This window comes from Ovis canadensis, chromosome 2 (assembly GCF_042477335.2).
Source record: "Ovis canadensis isolate MfBH-ARS-UI-01 breed Bighorn chromosome 2, ARS-UI_OviCan_v2, whole genome shotgun sequence".
Taxonomy (NCBI): domain Eukaryota; kingdom Metazoa; phylum Chordata; class Mammalia; order Artiodactyla; family Bovidae; genus Ovis; species Ovis canadensis.
The window spans coordinates 209,067,875-209,083,859 of NC_091246.1; the positions used below are offsets into that span (position 1 = coordinate 209,067,875).

The 15,985-nt window shown below is 37.7% G+C and overlaps 1 protein-coding gene across 1 annotated transcript in view; it reads right to left on the reverse strand.

Annotated features, from left to right (window-relative positions):
* The window catches only part of TRAK2 (trafficking kinesin protein 2), an 84,837-nt gene that overhangs the window by 13,691 nt on the left and 55,161 nt on the right, over nucleotides 1-15,985 (reverse strand). The window contains exons 5-12 of the mRNA XM_069578000.1: nucleotides 15,021-15,137; nucleotides 6,655-6,864; nucleotides 5,935-6,013; nucleotides 4,876-5,006; nucleotides 4,381-4,455; nucleotides 2,984-3,121; nucleotides 1,115-1,194; nucleotides 616-810 (exon numbers count right to left, since the gene is read on the reverse strand). Coding sequence (XP_069434101.1) covers nucleotides 616-810; nucleotides 1,115-1,194; nucleotides 2,984-3,121; nucleotides 4,381-4,455; nucleotides 4,876-5,006; nucleotides 5,935-6,013; nucleotides 6,655-6,864; nucleotides 15,021-15,137 — 1,025 coding nt within the window. The remainder of the gene's footprint in view (nucleotides 1-615; nucleotides 811-1,114; nucleotides 1,195-2,983; nucleotides 3,122-4,380; nucleotides 4,456-4,875; nucleotides 5,007-5,934; nucleotides 6,014-6,654; nucleotides 6,865-15,020; nucleotides 15,138-15,985) is intronic.

The window sequence follows — 15,985 nt, forward strand, 5'->3', positions numbered from 1 at the left end:
TACAGAATCTACCCCTAAGACCAGACAATACAATCAAAAACCCAGGGTAATGGATTTCTACATTAGGAAAGACTTCTCTCAGGTGCCAAACATCTAATTTTCAAAAACTTTCAGTTGACTTTCCAGTAATTCTCTTTAATTTCTAGTTAAACAAAATTCAATGAACTGAGTTAATAAAAAAACAGAAAGAGAAATCTCAATTTAAACAAATAGGAAATTAAGAGCAATCTAGTTTTCATTAATAGGTATTCAAGATTATTGTTTATTGTAAAGGCACCAAAGAAGCTGAAATTATGAGCACGGGTTATGAGGAACTATCATCTAATGCTATGCATAACTGCCAATGACCAAACAGATTCAAACAAATTTGATTCTGAACACAAAGATATAGACTCAAATTTTGCCAAACCAGAGAAGAAAGAAGTAAAGAATTTTACAGTTCAATGCAAACTTCATTTTAAATATAATTAATTAAACCTTTTCACTCCAGTGATCTGTCTAACAAATAATGATACAAGGCATCATTACTGAATGAGAACTGATGGTTCCTTTCAGTGTTGTCTTCAGACAGCACAGAACAATGCTGGAATTTGTGTGTGAATCCATGTTTCTTACCCTGGATCTTCCTCCAAGTTACTCTTCTGGGTTGTTTTGCCCTCTGTTGGTTCTAAGCCAGATTCAAATGGTTTTGCTGTCATGATGACACTTGAGCGGTTGGAGCCTGGGATGGGCAGAATTGGGAACGGGACAGAGCGACCCCGGGTGTCATTGGCAACCTTGACAGTGTCAAATACCCGTTTCTGTTGGGCTCTGTCAAAAAAGAAGTGTTTATTATTGCCACCGCCTACCACTGGAGCACTCTAGAAAATAGGCGTGTAAATGCAGCTCAATAAAAACAAAGCCACCCTGAAAAGCCTCTGAAGTTTGAGAGAAATTATTAGAAAATAAATTTCAGAATAAGAGAATGCTCTCACAGATGGGAGCACTATCAGGAAAGAACTGAATAGTAAGAAGATATACTACTGAATCTCATAATACTGGTCACTTTGGATTGTAGCTTCTTTTGAATTTCCATCCCAATGGTCCAGTAACAACACATGCGATCTGTACTTACTTTTGTTTAAAGAGAGAAGATTCCTCATCCAAACTCAACTTCTTACGCATGGTCCCCTCAATCTCAGCTGCCAGAGATTCCTAAGAAAAGAGTTTGAGGGTACTAACAGTGATTAACTAAGAAGTCTGTTAAGAGAAATAAACGACCTTTCAATTATTTAGTAGAATTCCCAGAATTCAATACTTTCAGTGTTATAGTAAAAGAAAACAGTTATAGGCTAAAATGCAGGGGAAGAAAACAGACATTCTGGAAATGCAGCTTTTATATAAGAAATGACTACTTTTTCTTCATATATTTTTACAGGAAGCAATGGGAAAAGCCAATTATGATACATAAAAGTATTACATACACAGATACACAAAAATAAAAGGTTTGAAAGGCTATAAACCAAGATGTTAATAGTGATTCTGTGGAGGTCAGGATTTGATAGTATTTAACAATTTCTTTTTGGTTCTCTGTAGTTTCTAACTTTTCTATAATGAACATGTAAAGCTTTTACAATATAAAAATTGTTTAAAATAAAAATCAGCAATCCTCTCCTTCCCCTGGTCAAAGGTGAAGATTCAATTAGCACGGATGGTAGACTCAATGGGGCTGACAATGACTAGAATTGGCGATACTGGTGTGAACTCATGATGTTAAATATGCATATAAACATAAGATATGAATAGAAAGATAGATATACATGTGTTTATATGGGTGCATATGAACATACACATATTTCCTACCTCTATCTGTTGAGAGGGACTGAAAGCAATAATAACTATAGTGGCAAGGCATACCTAGCACCCAGATTTTGGATTCTAAGTATCATTCCTCACTAAAAATAACCAGAGCTCCTTGGAGAATGGCTGATCTCAGGGCTGGGCCAGGGAAAGGGCAAGAGCCTGAAGGAGATCCTACTGACCACATCTGGGACAATTTAAGTATCAAAATAAAAAAGAGTAATAATGGCTTATAATCCATTGATGAAAATAGGAATTCATGGGTCTATACTGCATAACCTAAATGAACAAATGAATAAATAAATGAGACAGAAAAGTTCTAACTGACAAAAGAATGCCCATTTTAAAAAACTGAAAAAAAAATGATGGAATGAAAAAGTCACCATTTAGCAACCATCATAGTAATAACTGAGTCAGATACATCTCCATTAATGGGTGCTAAAACTAGTGGGTAAAGCTTGATGGGGAACATAATATTTAAACAGTATCAAAGTATCACCCCAAAATAGTTATTTTGATCACTTGGTTAAGGTAGCATCTGACAATTTTCATCACTGCAAAGTTAATTAGTAATGTTAATTCAATTAACTAGTAATTAATTAACAATGACTAACTTTACAGTGAAAAAAACTGGCAGATATTACCTTAACCAAGGGATCAAAGTTAATTAACATCATCAGTAATGGGAAAAAAAGACAACGTGTGCCTCCCAATACAATGCACTGAGGAGAACATGGCATTATTTCTGCTGAAAATGCATTACCTAAATCTAATTGTGGGGAAACAACAGACAAATAAAAACTGAAGACATTCTACAAAGGTCATAGATGACAAAACAAAGACAGAAGAACTGTCCCAGACTGTAACAACCCAATGCAATGTATCCTTCAAAGGACATTGTTGGGACAATTGACGAAATTTAAATGGGCTCTGTGGATGAGACAGTGATAGTATTGTATCAATGGTAATATCCTGGAGTTGATGGTTGTATGTGCTTAGGTAGGAGAATGTCCTTGAGAGGGTCCTTTTTTTTAATACATACACATTGAAGTATTAAGGGGTAATGGGGTTACCTACAACCCTGTTACTCTCAAGGACCATCAAATCTTATGCAAGTTTCCTTAAATACATCTTAGTCCCTTACCCCAGAGAAAACTCCATATGGCTGAGAGAAGTAGAGATGAGCTGCAGGGCTAGATCTACTGCGAAGTTCCTTTATTTCTTCTTGAGATTCATGTAGCATTCCCAGACACTCCATATTCCTGTCTTGTAACTCATGCAGCTGAAAGATTGGAGGGCGATTAGTGTACCTTATTATATTCCAAAGTGACAATAGGAAAAAAAAATTGAGATAAGTTTAAATTTTACCCAGAGGACCAACTTTATGAATTTAAATTTTCTACAAAGACTCTGAAACAGCCTAAGCAAGGAAAGTATATATATTTCCAGCTGCCAGATTTAGAGGTGTCTTGGCCAGAATTATATACAAACATGATTTCCTAAAAATGTGAAAAGTAACTGAGACAGCCATAGCTGTCAATTCAGTATTTAATGCTTATTTAAAAAAAAAAAAACAACTTGTAGAGGAAGTATAATAGCTATGGTCAAGTTAGTTTAGCACAACATTAGATATGTGTATTTTTCAACATCTCTCTGAATTTTGCAAATGACAAGATCAAGTCTATCAAGTCTATAAGAGGTCAGGGTGCAGGTTTCCCTGGTAGCCCAGCAGTTAAGAATTCACCTGCCAATGCTGGGACAGTGGGTTCAATCCCTGGTCCAAAAAGATCCCACATGCCATGGAGCAACTAAGCCCATGTGCCACAACTACTGAGCCCAAGCTCCAGAGCCCATGAGTTGCAACTACTGAAGCCCATGCTCCATAACAACAGAAGCCAACCACAATGAGATGCAAGCAACAGCAATTAGAAAGTGGGTCCTGCTCACTGCAACTAGAGAAAAGCCCATAAACAGCAATGAAGACTCACCACAGCCAAAATAAATAAATAAATACAATCTTTAAAAAAAAAAAAAAATGTCAGGGTACTCAATCGACATAAAACAGGTAGTTTCTTCTCCCTTGTTTCAGAAACTTTCCTTTATAGTTAGAATACATAAGCATGTTAAAACAGTACATAATTTTCAGAGTACATTTTAACTTCAAAAATTTCTTCAAGTGTATGTATTATGTGGACTAGATGATCAGCATCACTAGGGCTAGAGGTGCCCATTAAAAATGGAGATTGCCTTATTTTAAAAACTGTTGGGTTAGTTAACAGAGACCTGTAAAGGGGTCATACATTCCTAAAAAATCTTATAATCTCAAGGTTTCCCTGCTAAGAAAGATGTTGTCACGTTATTATTAGTTTTAGAGACAGAATTTTTCAAAAGCTTTATTTTGTAGATCTCATAATAGCATTTTAATCTTCTGTGGTTATTTCAAACCTGGTAATCATCTTTAATCATTCTTATTCACAAAGAAGAAAGAAACTATTCATTCCTCTCGCCCATATTACACAAGATAAAGGAAGATCTCATTACCTCCATCGTCAATTGTCTCTGGGCATCTTTGGAAGCTTGGAGGTGAAGTCTCAGTTCTTCCTTCTCAATCACATGCTAACAACATATTAAAAGAGACATATGAAGCCTTCCCACATAAAACAGAGGTTACTCTCTTTTTAAGACGTCTGGAGAATGTTTTCCAGGGGACAGTCTAGAGGAATAGCAAAAGCTAACCTTTCAAAAGCCAAACAATAGCAATAAAATGGGCAGAATACAAAATCTATCAAGGTGTTTAAAGGACAAAGAACATGAGTCAGTAGTTCATATCACAACTTTCTGAGGAAAAGAGAATTCCATTTAATGGAAAGAAATAATGATTTGAAAGTAGTTATTTCATGACAGAAGACTAAAACAGCAGTCAGAAAGACTACAGCACTGTAAAAGGGGGGGACTATGTTTACTTTGGTTAGCACTTAACAGTGCATAAGTACTGGGTCAGTGCTTAACAAACATCTGTTGAATGAATGAACCTACTTCTTTAAGTTTGTGCTGAAGATCTACAATCTGAGACAAGAGAGAGGAAATCTCTTCTTGGTATCGAATCAGTTCATCACTCTTCCCAGACAATTCTTCAGTCATTCTGGACATCTGAGCATTGGTTTCACCTGGAAAACAAAAATTTTAAAATTAATATAAACATAGGACATTAAACTATGGCTTGTGGGCCAAATCCTGTTTTGTAACAAGCATTGGGCTATCATGAATTGATTTTTCTTTAACATAAATTTAAAATAATAAACCTGAATAAACCAACAGAGAAAACTGAAGGTTCTTCTGAAATAGACAAATGCTGGGAATTTAATAAGAGGCACTGAAGCCAAAAAGAGATAACTTGCAAAGGCAAACAAGCTAAAGATTTTGCCTCTGTCTTTTTCTTTATGAAGGATAAAGCTGAAAAAAGACAAGTGAATTATATATGTTTCCAAGTGCTGAGACACTATGTTTTTGAATAATCGTCAGGGATATAAATAAGATCCCCAAAGAAATGAAAATCAAACTTAACAAATATAACAAAGGCTATATACATTTATAGAGAGATTCAAACTTTTTCTCTAGTAAAGCTGATCTTTTTCCAACTGATATACTTTTTTTAGGTAATAATACATGAAAGCAAAATATATTTCTTTATAGAAACACAGTTCGCATTTAGCAAATACTCACTGAATGTTATATTTTACACCATCATTTAAGCTCTAGTTGTGCTACTAATCAGTTTCCTGACTTTGGCAATCATATTCTCTACAGGACTATTTCTGCCCCAACAACATAAGAGTTTTGGTTCCTTTCATTTTAATATGCTGTAACAGGCAGAAATATAGGTCTTTATTTAATGATGACAAATATATTTCTTAAAAATATAAATGGAACTTTATTTAGAGTTGTGGGCTCAATGTTATATTCCAAGATTTTCCGTAACTATTTAAATTGTTTCTTGACCTGCTTTTATTGAAATCATTGATCTAATTTCTGAGTTAGTGATACACCACCAAAGAATAACCCAGAGGCTATAAAACAGAACACATGAATACTTACGAAGTTCTTTAACACAATCATTGACAAGCTGTTGTTCTTTCTCTTCATAGGTAATAGTTTCTGTCTTTATGTGACAAGCCTTCAAGGGAAAAAATATCAGTATGTGATAATATCTTCTAATGATTTTCTAGTATTAACTAAAGAAAACTTTTAATACTAATTTAAGATGAAAGTTCATCACTTGCAAAGGAAAACAAAAACTCATAAAGCTTTATCTATCGCAAAATAAAGACTATGGAATAGGACATGACAAACATTTCCCCCTTATTCTTTACAGGGCCTTTGCACATCTCCACCTCCAGCCCCTGCTCTCCATCATATCTCTGATAGGCTAATCCTCAGCCTCAACTAAAATGTCACTTGTTTAAGTAGCACTGCTTTGATCCATTCTCTGACCCTCCCCCATTATATAAGCTCATGAAACATTTTCCAATACAGTTCTTACCTTGGGTGTAATGATTTAGCTATTTGTGTAAACTCTACAACATATATATTGTATGCTGTGGTTTCCCCTCTTTCACCTGTCAGCTTGCTATTCATTTTTCAGTGGGCTCTAAGTAACAGTGGAAGGTAATCAATCACTTGTGTCTTAGCTGCCACCCACCCCACCCCCACTGGAATGTCAATAGCAAGTCCTTAGTTATGCCATATTTCACCCCAATACTACCTAAACTTTATAGCCTTTAAGGTAAAGGAGAGTGAGAAATAATTTGACTGTGCCTTGGATCGAAGAAGCATATTCTCTTCTTCCAGTTCCTTGAGCTTTTCCTGCAGCATGTCCAATTGCAGCAAACCTTGAGATAAGCTAAAGGACTCATTGAAGCGAAGAGGTGTAGAGCAGCTGGAATCAGTTTCACTCTCTTCAGAAGCAATGGAGACAATTCGAAGCAACTCATCTTTCTTGGACAGCTCATGCTGCAGCTGATTAACCTGCACATCAAAAGGGCTTGATTTACAAGACAGTCTTTATTTTACATTATTTACAAGTAATATACCTTCTAATTCATGGGGCAACTATTTCTCACCATAAAACAAAATCATAAAATCAGCTTCTAGGTTCTATTGATTAAAGTAATAAGAGCTAAAAAGAGAGTGAAAAACCTCATATATTTCCTGAGCTATAATTTCAGAGCACTAACTCAATGAACATAGTTTTTTCTATAGTAGGTGAAAAGAAAGGTCAATTTCCATATTCAATATAATAGGAATATAGGAGGAAATTTCACATAAGGTGACATATTCAGGGTTCAAAACAAAACAAAAGAAACCTCAAAATATCACAATAGAGCCTTACTTCAAATTCTCATTCTAAAGGTTTGCATTATTTTTCCCATAATTTCCATTTATTTAATTATTACTTTAAAATATTGTCTTGGTTTTGCCATACGTTGACATGAATCTGCCACGGGGTTACATGTGTTCCCCATCCTGAGCCCCCCTCCCACCTCCCTCCCCATCCCATTCCTCTGGGTCATCTCAGTGCACCAGCCCCAAACATCCTGTATCATGCATAGAACCTGGACTGGCGATTTCTTTCACATATGATAATATACATGTTTCAAGGCCATTCTCACAAATCATCCCACCCTCGCCCTCTCCCACAGAGTCCCAAAGACTGTTCTATACATCTGTGTCTCTTTTGCTGTCTCGCATACAGGGTTATTGTTACCATCTTTCTAAATTCCATATATATGCGTTACTATACTGTATTGGTGTTTTTCTTTCTGGCTTACTTCACTCTGTATAATAGGCTCCAGTTTCATCCACCTCATTAGAACGGATTCAAATGTATTCTTTTTAATGGCTGAATAATACTCCACTGTGTATATGTACCACAGCTCTCTTATCCATTCATCTGCTGATGGACATCTAGGTTGCTTCCATGTCCTGGCTATTATAAACAGTGTTGCGATGAACATTGGGGTACACGTGTCTCTTTCAATTCTGGTTTCCTCGGTGTGTATGCCCAGCAGTGGGATTGCTGGGTCATATGGCAGTTCTATTTCCAGGTTTTTAAGGAATCTCCTGTTCTCCACAGTGGCTGTACTAGTTTGCATTCTCACCAACAGTGGAAGAGGGTTCCCTTTTCTCCACACCCTCTCCAGCATTTATTGCTTGTAGACTTTTGGATAGCAGCCATTCTGACGGGCATGAAATGGTACCTCATTGTGGTTTCGATTTGCATTTCTCTAATAATGAATGATGTTGATTGAGCATCTTTTCATGTGTTTGTTAGCCATCTGTATGTCTTCTTTGGAGAAATATCTGTTTAGTTCTTTGCCCCAGTTTTTGATTGGGTCATTTATTTTTCTGGAATTCAGCTGCAGGAGTTGCTTGTATATTTTTGAGATTAATTCTTTGTCAGTTGCTTCATTTGCTATTATTTTCTCCCATTCTGAAGGCTGTCTTTCCACTTTGCTTATAGTTTCCTTTGTTGTGCAGAAGCTTTTAATTTTAATTAGGTCCCATTTGTTTATTTTTGCTTTTATTTCCAATATTCTGGGAGGTGGGTCATAGAGGATCCTGCTGTGATTTATGTCAGAGAGTGTTTTGCCTATGTTCTCCTCTAGGAGCTTTATAGTTTCTGGTCTTATGTTTAGATCTTTAATCCATTTTGAGTTTATTTTTTGTGTATGGTGTTAGAAAGTGTTCTAGATTCATTCTTTTACAAGTGGTTGACCAGTTTTCCCAGCACCACTTGTTACAGAGATTGTCTTTTCTCCATTGTATATTCTTGCCTTCTTTGTCAAAGATAAGGTGTCCATAGGTGCGTGGATTTATCTCTGGGCTTTCTATTTTGTTCCATGGATCTCTATTTCTGTCTTTGTGCCAGTACCATACTGTCTTGATGATTGTGGCTTTGTAGTAGAGGCTGAAGTCAGGCAGGTTGTTTCCTCCAGTTCCATTCTTCTTTCTCAAGATTGCTTTGGCTATTTGAGGTTTTTTGTATTTCCATACAAATTGTGAAATTATTTGTTCTAGCTCTGTAAAAAGTACCATTGGTAGCTTGATAGGGATTGCATTGAATCTATAGATTGCTTTGGGTAGTATACTCATTTTCACTATATTGATTCTTCCAATCCATCAACACAGTATATTTCTCCATCTATTAGTGTCCTCTTTGATTTCTTTCACCAGTGTTTTACAGTTTTCTATACATAGGTCTTTTGTTTCTTTAGATAGATATATTCCGAAGTATTTTATCCTTTTCATCGCAATGGTGAATGGAATTGTTTCCTTAATTTCTCTATTTTCTCATTATTAGTGTATAGGTATGCAAGGTATTTCTGTGTGTTGATTTTATATTCTGCTACTTTATTATATTCATTGATTAGCTCTAGTAATTTTCTGGTGGAGTCTTTAGGGTTTTCTATGTAGAGGATCTTGTCATCTGCAAACAGTGAGAGTTTTAGTTCTTCTTTTCCAATTTGGATTCCTTTTATTTCTTTTTATGCTCTGATTGCTGTGGCCAAAACTTCCAAAACTATGTTGAATAGTAGTGGTGAGAGTGGGCACTCTTGTCTTGTTCCTGACTTTAGGGGAAATGCTTTCAGTTTTTCACCATTGAGGATAATGTTTGCTGTGGGTTTGTCATATGTAGCTTTTATTATGTTGAGGTATGTTCCTTCTATTCCTGCTTTCCGGAGGGTTTTTATTACAAATGGGTGTTGAATTTTGTCAAAAGCTTTCTCTGCATCTATTGAGATAATCATACGGCTTTTATTTTTCAGTTTGTTAATGTGGTGTATTACATTGATTGGTTATTGAAGAATCCTTGCATCCCTGGGATAAAGCCCACTTGGTCATGAGGTATGATCTTTCTAATGTGCTGTTGGATTCTGATTGCTAGAATTTTGTTAAGGATTTTTGCATCTATGCTCATCAGTGATATCGGCCTGTAGTTTTCTTTTTTTGTGGCATCTTTGTCAAGTTTTGGTATTAGGGTGATGGTGGCCTCATAGAATGCATTTGGAAGTTTACCTATCTCTGCAATTTTCTGGAAGAGTTTGAGTAGGATAGGTGTTAGCTCTTCTCGAAATTTTTGGTAGAATTCAGCTGTGAAGCCATCTGGACCTGGGCTTTTCTTTGCTGGAAGATTTCTGATTACAGTTTTATTTCCATGCTTGTGATGGGTCTGTGAAGATTTTGTATTTCTTCCTGGTTCAGTTTTGGAAAGTTGTACTTTTCTAAGATTTTGTCCATTTATTCCAAGTTGTCCATTTTATTGGCATATAATTGCTGATAGTAGTCTCTCATGATCCTTTGTATTTCTGTGTTGTCTGTTGTGATCTCTCCGTTTTCATTTCTAATTTTATTGATTTGATTTTTCTCCCTTTGTTTCTTGATGAGTCTGGCTAATGGTTTGTCAATTTTATTTATTCTCTCAAAGAACCAGCTTTTGGCTTTGTTGATTTTTTGCTATGGTCTCTTTTCTTTCTTTTGCATTATTTCTGCCTTAATTTTAAAGATTTCTTTCTTTCTACTAACCCTGGGTTCTTCGTTTCTTCCTTTTCTAGTTGCTTTAGGTGTAGAGTTAGGTTATTTATTTGACTTTTTTCTTGTTTCTTGAGGTATGCCTGTATTGCTATGAACCTTCCCCTTAGCACTGCTTTTACAGTGTCCCACAGGTTTGGGGTTGTTGTGTTTTCATTTTCATTCATTTCTATGCATATTTTGATTTCTTTCTTGATTTCTTTTGTGATTTGTTGGTTTTTCAGCAGCGTGTTGTTCAGCCTCCATATGTTGAAATTTTTAATAGTTTTTCTCCTGTAATTGAGATCTAATCTTACTGCATTGTGATCAGAAAAGATGCTTGAATTATTTCAATTTTTTTTCAATTTACCAATGCTAGATTTATGGCCCAGGATGTGATCTACCCTGGAGAAGGTTCCACGTGCGCTTGAGAAAAAGGTGAAATTCATTGTTTGGGGTGAAATGTCCTATAGATATCAATTAGGTCTAACTAGTCTATTGTCCTTTAAAGTTTGTGTTTCCTTGTTATTTTTCTGTTTAGTTGATCCATCCATAGGTGTGAGTGGGGTATTAAAGTCTCCCACTATTATTGTGTTATTGTTTATTTCCCCCTTCATACTTGTTAGCATTTGTCTTACATATTGCGCTGTTCCTATGTTGGGAGCATATATATTTATAATTATTATATCTTCTTCTTGGATTGATCCTTTGATCATTATGTAGTGTCCTTCTTTGTATCTTTTCACAGACTTTGTTTTAAAGTCTATTTAATCTGATATGAGTATTGCTACTCCTGCTTTCTTTTCGTCTCTATTTGCATGGAATATCTTTTTCCAGCCCTTCACTTTCAGTCTGTATGTGTCCCTTGTTTTGAGGTGGGTCTCTTCTAGACAACATATGTAGGGGTCTTGTTTTTGTATCCATTCAGCCAGTCTTTTTCTTTTGGTTGGGGCATTCAACCTATTTACATTTAAGGTAATTATTGATAAGTATGATCCCATTGATATACTTTATTGTTTTTGGTTTGAGTTTATACACCCTTTCTGTGTTTCCTGTCTAGAAAAGATCCTTTAGCATTTGTTGGAGAGCTGGTTTGGTGGTGCTGAATTCTCTCAGCTTTTGCTTGTCTGTAAAGCTTTTGATTTCTCCTTCATATTTGAATGAGATCCTTGCCTGGGTACAGTAATCTGGGCTGTAGATTATTTTCTTTCATCACTTTAAGTATGTCCTGCCATTCCCTCCTGGCCTGAAGAGTTTCTATTGAAAGATCAGCTGTTATCCTTATGGAAATCCCCTTGTGTGTTATTTGTTGTTTTTCCCTTGCTGCTTTTAATATTTCTTCTTTGGGTTTGATCTTTGTTCATTTGATTAATAATATGTCTTGGGGTGTTTCGCCTTGGGTTTATCCTCTTTGGGACTCTCTGGGTTTCTTGGACTTTGGTGATTATTTCCTCCCCCATTTTAGGGAAGTTTTCAACTATTATCTCCTCAAGTATTTTCTCATGGTCTTTCTTTTCATATTCTTCTTCTGGGACTCCTATGATTCGAATGTTGGGGCATTTAACATTGTCCCAGAGGTTTGTGAGATTGTCCTCATTTCTTTTGTTTTTCTTTTTTCCTCTCTGTTTCATTTATTTCTACGATTCTATCTTCTATCTCACTTACACTATCTTCTGCCTCCATTATTCTACTGTTGGTTCCCTCCAGAGTGTTTTTGATTGCATTACTCATTATATATTGACTTTTTTATTTCTTCTAGGTCCTTGTTAAATCTTTCTTGCATATTCTCAGTCCTTGTCTCTAGGCTATTTATCTGTAACTCCATTTTGTTTTCAAGATTTTGGATCATTTTCATTATCATTATTTGGAATTCTTTATCAGGTAGATCCCCTATCTCTTCCTCTTTTGTTCGGTTTGGTGGGCATTTATCCCATTCCTTTACCTGCTGGGTATTTCTCTGCTTCTTCATCTTGTTTATATTGCTGTGTTTGGGGTGGCCTTTCTGAATTCTGGCAGTTACGGAGTTCTGTTTATTGTGGAGTTTCCTCGCTGTGGGTGGGGTTCAACGGGTGGCTTGTCAAGGTTTCCTGGTTAGGGAAGCTAGTGTGGGTGTTCCGGTGGGTGGAGCTGGATTTCTTCTCTCTGGAGTGCAATGAAGTGTCCAGTAATGAGTTATGAGATGTCAATGGGTTTGGAGTGACTTTGGGCAGCCTGTATATTGAAGCTCAGGGCTATGTTCCTGTGTTGCTGGAAAATTTGTGTGGTATGTCTTGCTCTGGCACTTGTTGGCCCTTGGGTGGTGCTTGGTTTCAGTGTAGGTATGGAGGTGTTTGATGAGCTCCTATCGATCAATGTTCCCTGGAGTCAGGAGTTCTCTGGTATTCTCAGGATTTGGACTTAAGCCTCCTGCTTCTGTTTTTCAGTTTTATTCTTACAGCAGGCTCAAGACTTCTCCATCTGTCACTTCCAAGGTGGTTCCCTCTGTTTTAGCTTCTTCTGTTTGCTGGTCTCTTCAGTGTCTAACTTCCGCCCTGACACAAGGGGGCGGTGGTGGACACTTTTTAGGCTCCCTTGTTCAGTTGTGCTGTAGGGAGGGAGGAACACTGCAAATGAATAACACTGGCATGTGCTCACAGTGTCTCGGCCACACTGGGTTTGCCCCTCTCACGGTGTGTGTACTTTCCCTGTCTACACTGCTTAGGCTCTAGGTTGCTCTGCCGGGAACTGTCTGAGGCCGGTCCTGGGTTGTATGCACTTCCCAAGTCTAAGCCGCTCAGGTTCAGGTACTCAGGTACTCCTCAAAGGTGCAGACTCGGTTGGGCCTGCGTTTTGTGCCCTTCCCAAGTCTGAGCAGCTCAGGTGACCAGGTGTTTGGTGAGTGTGGTTGCTGTAACTTATCGCCTCCCCCGTCCCTGCCGCTCGGTTTTCTGGGTGTACAACTGACGCACATTCTCAGGCAGATGTCGACCGTCCAGAATCCCAAGAAGTCTTGGTTAGCAAAGAAGCCTGCTTGCAGTTTGGTATAGGATGCCTCTGTGTCTGCTATTGCCCCCTTCCGGCTCTGACTGCCCTCGCCTGCCTGTCTCCGGCAGGGTATGGGCCAGTCCACAGCCGGCTAGCTCTGCTCAGTCCTTTGTTCTGTGAGTGGGCCTGGCAGTGTCTTAGGTTAGGGCTTTTCGCGTAGCTCTAGTCAGTCCTTTGTTCTGTGAGTGGGTCTGGCGGTGTCTTAAGTTAGGGCTTTTTGCGGGTTAGCTATCCCACAGTCTGGTTTACAATCTCATGTTAGTTCCCTCAGATTGCCCTTGGGGCATTCAGGCCTGGTCCTTACTCTAAGCAATGCAGCCCACACCCCCCTCCCCAGCCCCCGCTTGCTAGTGGCAGATGCGGGGGTCTGCGCTGCTTCTCTGCTGAGAGTTACCGTTGGGCATGGAATCTGTGGGTTTAATTATTTATTTTTCCTCCAGGTTATGTTGCCCTCTGAGGTTCCAAGGCTCGCCACAGACTTGCCAGTGAGAGTGTTTCCTGATGTTTGGAAACTTCTCTCTTTTTTAAGACTCCCTTCCAGGGACGGATCTCTGAACCTACCTCTTTTGTCTCTCTTTTTACCTTTTATATTTTTTCCTACCTCCTTTTGAAGACAATGGGCTGCTTTTTTGGGTGCCTGATGTCCTCTGCCAGCATTCAGAAGTTGTTTTGTGGAATTTATTCAGCGTTCAAATGTTCTTTTGATGAATTTGTGGGGGAGAAAGTGGTCTCCCCGTCCTATTCCTCCACCATCTTCCAACCACCTCTAAAGGTTTGTATTTTTATGCTGTGTAACTCTATATGACTTACCAACTTTAATTCTAGGGAATTTGTAGTTTAAACTCAAAGGCTTGACTGTTACTAAACACGACGTGTTTATGTAAAATGTAAATGAAACTAGATAACAAATTAAAATTTTTTTCCTTTTCTTGTTTGGGTTTTTGAATAAAGATACTTTCTTTGGGTTCTATTACTTTGGGGTGTATTTTAAAACATTAAGATAAGATAATACAAAAAGTCTACATGAAGGAGTAAGGATAAAGTGTTAGAATTTGCAACCCAATGGTCTATACAGTCCATGGAATTCTCCAGGGCAGAATATTGGAGTTGGTAGCCTTTGCCTTCTACAGGGGATCTTCTCAACCCAGGGGTCGACCCCAGGTCTCTTGCATTGCAGGTGGATTCTTTACCAGTTGAGCCACAAGGGAAGCCCCCAAATACTGGAATAGGTAGCTTATCCCTTGTCCAGCTGGTCTTCCTGACCCAGGAATTGAACCAGGGTGTCCTGCATTGCAGGCAGATTCTTTACCAACTGAGCTATCAGGGAAGCCATTAGAATCTAAATAGGATGCCACAAGTACTGTAGGTACTCAATATAGACTTTATAGACTAAGGTAGAGTCACATGAGTACTCCTCTGTACATTAACATTTAATTTCTCTACTGGTTAGTTCAATGGATACCAACAGTTAATATGTGCTGGTATTATCTGTCTACCTATTGTCATCATTTCAGGGACACCGGGAAAATAAATTCTCCATTTCCCAAATCTAACTGTTTCATGCTGCAAATACTTGATCCAAGACATACTTGATCAAAGGCTTGTCCCAGTTGCTCCTCCAGGGTTTCATTCTGCTCAGACAAGGCATGGTTCCTCTTTAAGAGAGCTTGTCCAATTCGAGCAGCTAGCTCCAGATCACGATCCCTCTGTTAAAACACCAAATACATCTCTTGAGTACAGACAAAATTAAGTAGTAGTTTAAAAATCCTGCAGTCATTAAAAGCAATGTCCTAGAAAGCATCAAGGTCCATTTTAATGCCCAGATATACAAACGAATACAGGGCCTGACACACAAATGGTGTTTAAAATATGTGGTCAAATGGATGACCACCATAGTTATAAATGCAAGAGAGTATTTCTTAATATTAAGTGAGATTTATTGATCATCATATTAATCAGGATACAGCAACTCTCTTTAAACTTATGACTTTGGAAACTTAGAAAACCAATATAGTCTTTAAAAATGAGGACAGGGTCTGACCCACAGTAAAAGCCCAATATATATTTGTTGAATGCATTTGTCTTTGAGCAGGGTAATGATACAGTAGGCATGTTGAAAATCAAGGCAAAGCTTGTATGCATTCAGAGCCAGAGGCTCAGAAGAAAGCATAATCAAGAAGCCTATTGTCAACTGGTATAAGATCATGATATGAAATAAAATAGGGGATATAACAGATTGGACATTTCAAGGCTATAGGGTTCTTCTTAGAGTATAGAGAAGAAAGGAGTCTAAAGAAATTGGTGGTAATGATGAAGGGAGGCCCAAGCCAAGAGTTACTCTGTCTGGGTAGATGGTAATAACTTAGCAAGGGCATAGGGATTCCCTCTATATGGTAGGGGTGAGGCTTGTATTCTGTAGGATGGAAAACTATCAATATATTAAAATATCTAAGTGCCTTATGGTTTATGGTTATGCTCACATTAATCACTGCAAATAAAATTAAGCTTCTTTTTGTTCCATAGTAACATGAAAACTGGTAGATGGGTTATCTCT